The sequence below is a fragment of the Salmo salar genome, chromosome 02 (genome assembly GCF_965601325.2).
Source record: "Salmo salar chromosome 02, fSalSal1, whole genome shotgun sequence".
In the NCBI taxonomy this organism is placed as follows: Eukaryota; Metazoa; Chordata; class Actinopteri; order Salmoniformes; family Salmonidae; genus Salmo; species Salmo salar.
In genome coordinates this window covers 36,329,157-36,333,608 of record NC_138292.1, presented here as the reverse complement: position 1 = coordinate 36,333,608, position 4,452 = coordinate 36,329,157, and the positions used below count along the sequence as shown (strand labels likewise).

General features: G+C 44.0%; 1 protein-coding gene across 1 annotated transcript in view; it reads right to left on the bottom strand.

The window, feature by feature from the left end:
- Positions 1 to 107: 107 nt before the first annotated feature.
- Positions 108 to 4,452, bottom strand: part of LOC106580670 (uncharacterized) — a 33,872-nt gene continuing 29,527 nt past the window's right edge. Inside the window, exons 16-23 of the mRNA XM_014161990.3 lie at positions 4,271 to 4,399; positions 3,108 to 3,233; positions 2,649 to 2,858; positions 2,364 to 2,470; positions 2,104 to 2,233; positions 1,873 to 1,935; positions 1,409 to 1,612; positions 108 to 890 (exon numbers count right to left, since the gene is read on the bottom strand). Coding sequence (XP_014017465.3) covers positions 748 to 890; positions 1,409 to 1,612; positions 1,873 to 1,935; positions 2,104 to 2,233; positions 2,364 to 2,470; positions 2,649 to 2,858; positions 3,108 to 3,233; positions 4,271 to 4,399 — 1,112 coding nt within the window. The 3' untranslated portion in view covers positions 108 to 747. The remainder of the gene's footprint in view (positions 891 to 1,408; positions 1,613 to 1,872; positions 1,936 to 2,103; positions 2,234 to 2,363; positions 2,471 to 2,648; positions 2,859 to 3,107; positions 3,234 to 4,270; positions 4,400 to 4,452) is intronic.

The following is a 4,452-nucleotide window of genomic DNA, read 5'->3' as shown; positions in this document are numbered from 1 at the left end:
CATGCTGTCTTGTGGTTGACTTCTTAATAAAATTGTATCTGTGGATTGATGTGTGATATTAGATTTCCAGTAGCTACTTGAGTACAAAATACTTCTGAACATGTGTATACAATGTTCTGCCATTTTATGTACATTATATACAACATATTGCATTGAAAAACATTGAGGAGCTAGCTGTACAAATGTGCTCTGGATTTCCCCGAATTGGAAGCTAACATTCTATGGAATATAGGGGAGGGGAAAAGGGGTTTGAGAGGACATTGTACTGAACTACTGACATCATGGAGATATAAAAATGTCTTTCGATTGCCGTCCCGGTTTATGCAATTCTGGCCAAAAGCTTTGTATGCCAAATCATGTGCTCCAAGCCAAGTCCCTTCATCTGTAGTATGAAAATAACATTTGAAGGAATCCCAAGTTTGGTCAAACTCGAATGTATGCATGTATGCCCTCAAACTGTGATACTGGCATCCTCAAAGCCTATCCCCGCATGCCTTGGCCCTCGAGTCTGGATCACAAGTGTTAAATGGTGGAGAAAATGCCACTTTAATCCACCAGGGGGCAGTGTTACTATTTAAACCCACTGACAGAAGCATCGGCATAATGTCTTTGTCAGGTTGCCCTGACTGTCACTGGTGCAACGGGCTGTTTTGTAGCCTTGAATAACCCCAAGACAATTTCCTTCCAACATTTTTGAGTGGCAGTAAAGTTTTTCTTCTGATTGTGATGTTCAGAGTAGGGCTGGTGTCATTGGGGCAGTCTCCTGCATGTGGGAGAGGGTGGGCGGCGGACAGGTGGCAGGTCGTAGTGTCCTGGGATGTGGCTGTTCACAGGTAGGTCATAGTGATTCTGGGGCTCCTGCTCTTGGACCTGCCCAAGGGAACTGCGCTCTGAAAAATGTGAAATAAACATATTGTAATTGTTATCCATCTACTGGAGTTTATATTTCTGATTGTCTTGTGTTTACTAAAATAATGTGAATGCTAAATTCAGGATCATACTTTAAAATATACAGTATGATTCTCCTGGCATAGGAATGAGGTTATTGCTATGGTCAATCCATTCTCCAGCCCTCATACTGAGACTTTCCAATCCACTCCCGTGGTTTCCTCTCCCTTTCCTCACATGACCTCTGTTTAATTTCCATGAAAATAGTTCTGCGCATTCAACCATGTGTTACGGAAACCCATCTCTTTTGTCAATCCAACCCACAAACCCTTGTCTATTTGGACAGTCCAACATTTATTCATTTTCTCTGAGTATGCTATGTGAAACCTAAACATTTTACATAGAGAATTGTCTGTTGTTTTGCTGTTTTACATGCTAGCATAGCCAGATATTGCCTGTATACTACTGATATAAATTGGAAGGATCTTGAAGGGTCCTGAACAACAGTATAGTAACCCACCTCTACGTAATGTTTCTGTGGTGAATGGTGGAGGGCTAATCTCCGTGTAGGACCTCTCACGGGGCACGGTCGTCCTCATCTCCATGTAACTGCTCTCAGGAGGGCCGAAGGGCAAGCCGGGTAGGTCTTTAATGGTGGCGTAGGGGTTCTCACTGTTCAGAGAACTGCTGCTAGCTGCCACCCCAGTGTCCTTTAGTTCTGTCACTAAAAAGGGGCAGAGCGTAAAAAGTTAACAGAGGAGCTGAATGGCTCTGGGTCAGCCAGGTAACATGTAGCTTGTAATCTGCTGATGGGTCGACAGTTCAGGCATGATTGATGTTAAATATGCCACAAAAGGAAGGCAGGTGTGAAAATGGATTGATGGAAATGTTGCCTAGAGTAGTTCTAGAGAAAAGCAAGCATATTTCAACTTGGAATTGCTGGAAATGAAGGAGAAAAGGGATATAGGAAGCATGGAAAACTACCTTTGTTGTAATATTTCCCAAGGCTGGCACTGTAGCTATAACTGCGGTCAATGCCGAAAGCTCCTGTAAACATTAAACACACATTTGGCATAATCCATTTTATTTATAGCAAACTCATAAAAGACAAATAGCCTGTCTTGGTATTAAATCAATACCAGGTGATGAAATGGCTGAGGATGAAAGTTGGTGAAGAACGGGCAGAGTTTGAAACAGGCAGTAAAAAAGACAGACCTGGTTCTTTGCGAGCCTCATGGTGTTTCCAGTCTGCAGGCAAAGTGGCATTGCTCTCCACCCCAAACAGGCCTCGCCCTCGCTCCCTCTCCATGTTCTTCACGTTACAGAAGAGCTGGTTATTGGTGTTCTGTTTGAAAGACACCAATATTAACCAATCAGAAATCATACAGCTCCTCTCAAACAAGCATATCCAGTATAAAGGACACAGGGGTGTAACAGAGTTGACTCGAGGCGGAGGTGACAGTAATGACACTTGCCTTGATGGCGCGGTCCTGGTTGTTGGGGACGTGTGGTAGAGGGGGTCTGGCCCCAGTCAGTGTGTGGTAGCTGGGGTTGTAGTAGTGGTGGTAGCTGTGAGGAACATCTGAGGAGCAAGAAGGGACATGACATCAATAACCAGCACTGTATATAAAATACATTACTGTGTATGAATCCTAACCAAAAACTATAACCGCTATAGTATGGATACATTATGTGGTCAAACTGTTCACAAACATTTGTTTTTTAACATCTTTTAAAACAATGCTGTATCAATACAGTACCTGGTATTACGTATTCGGAGTTGACGGTGCGTGAGGTGGAGAAGGAGACTGTCGGTGTGTTGGCTTGCTTGTCTTTCTGCCGGCGGCGGTAGAGCAGTAGCAGGGCCAGCAGCAGCACCACCATGATAACCAGCACCACGATACCCGCGATGGCCCCCCATGAGTCCCTCTCCCCCGGGGACACGGGCACCATCATACTCACAAAGCGTTCTGTGGAGCACAGAGAACAAGGGTCATCACCGTCACCGACCCTCCAGTCATCACTGTAACAATGCTTCATGCTGAACAGCCTTGGGTAAACAATAACCAAAGTTTAATTACCGTCTTATTTAACTGGATTGTTGCAGATTCAATAGACAACTATTATAGTCTGGTAGCTATGGGCAACAGTATGTAATTTCTAGCTTGTAAACAGATGTATGGTTAGTAACTGTTCATTGGGTAAAGGGGAGACCATACCTTTTTTGCAGTCGATCCCTGGTCCTGATTCACACACACACTCCCCTGTCTGTGGGTCACAGTAGAAGTTGGGTGGGCAGGAGCAGACTTGGGCACAGTTAAGGCCAAACATCCCAGGATGGCATTCTAGAGACACAGGGTGAGATTCAAAGTATGACTCATTTTTTATTTATTTCACCTTTATTTAACCAGGTAGGCAAGTTGAGAACAAGTTCTCATTTACAATTGCGACCTGGCCAAGATAAAGCAAAGCAGTTTGACACATACAACAACACAGAGTTGCACATGGAGTAAAACAAACATACAGTCAATAATACAGTAGAAAAATAAGTCTATTTACAATGTGAGCAAATGAGGTGAGATAAGGGAGGTAAAGGCAAAAAAGGCCATGGTGGCAAAGTAAATACAATATAGCAATTAAAACACTGGAATGGTAGATTTGTAGTGGAAGAAAGTGCAAAGTAGAAATAGAAATAATGGGGTGCAAAGGAGCAAAATAAATAAATACAGTAGGGGAAGTTGTAGTTGTTTGGGCTAAATTATAGATGGGCTATGTACAGGTGCAGTGATCTGTGAGCTGCTCTGACAGCTGGTGCTTAAAGCTAGTGAGGGAGATAAGTGTTTCCCGTTTCAGAGATGTTTGTAGTTCGTTCCAGTCATTGGCAGCAGAGAACTGGAAGGAGAGACGGCCAAAGGAGGAATTGGCTTTGGGGGTGACCAGAGAGATATACCTGCTGGAGCGCGTGCTACAGGTGGGTGCTGCTATGGTGACCAGTGAGCGGAGATAAGGGGAGACTTTACCTAGCAAAGACTTATAGATGACCTGGAGCCAGTGGGTTTGGCGACGAGTATGAAGCGAGGGCCAGCCAACGAGAGCGTACAGGTCGCAGTGGTGGGTAGTATATGGGGCTTTGGTGACAAAACGGATGGCACTGTGATAGACTGCATCCAGTTTATTGAGTAGGGTATTGGAGGCTATTTTGTAAATGACATCGCCAAAGAAGTCGAGGATTGGTAGGATGGTCAGTTTTACGAGGGTAAGTTTGGGTATGTTTGACTCATGAATTTGAACTCTTTATAAAAAACTGTCATTGATTTCAAATCAGCAAAGGCTTGTGTGATACAGTATATTTTATTTAAAAAATCCATTGAGCCAGACTTACGTAAAGTACAGTCAGGGCCTGTCCATCCTGGGGGGCAGAGGCAAGACCCATCCTGATGGTGGCACGATGAGTTGTGGGCACATCTACACACTCCAGTACACTGCTTACCATAGAGACCCACTGGACAGGCTAGGAATTACACCAAAACACACATCAAGGTTAAATATAATACACACATAAAA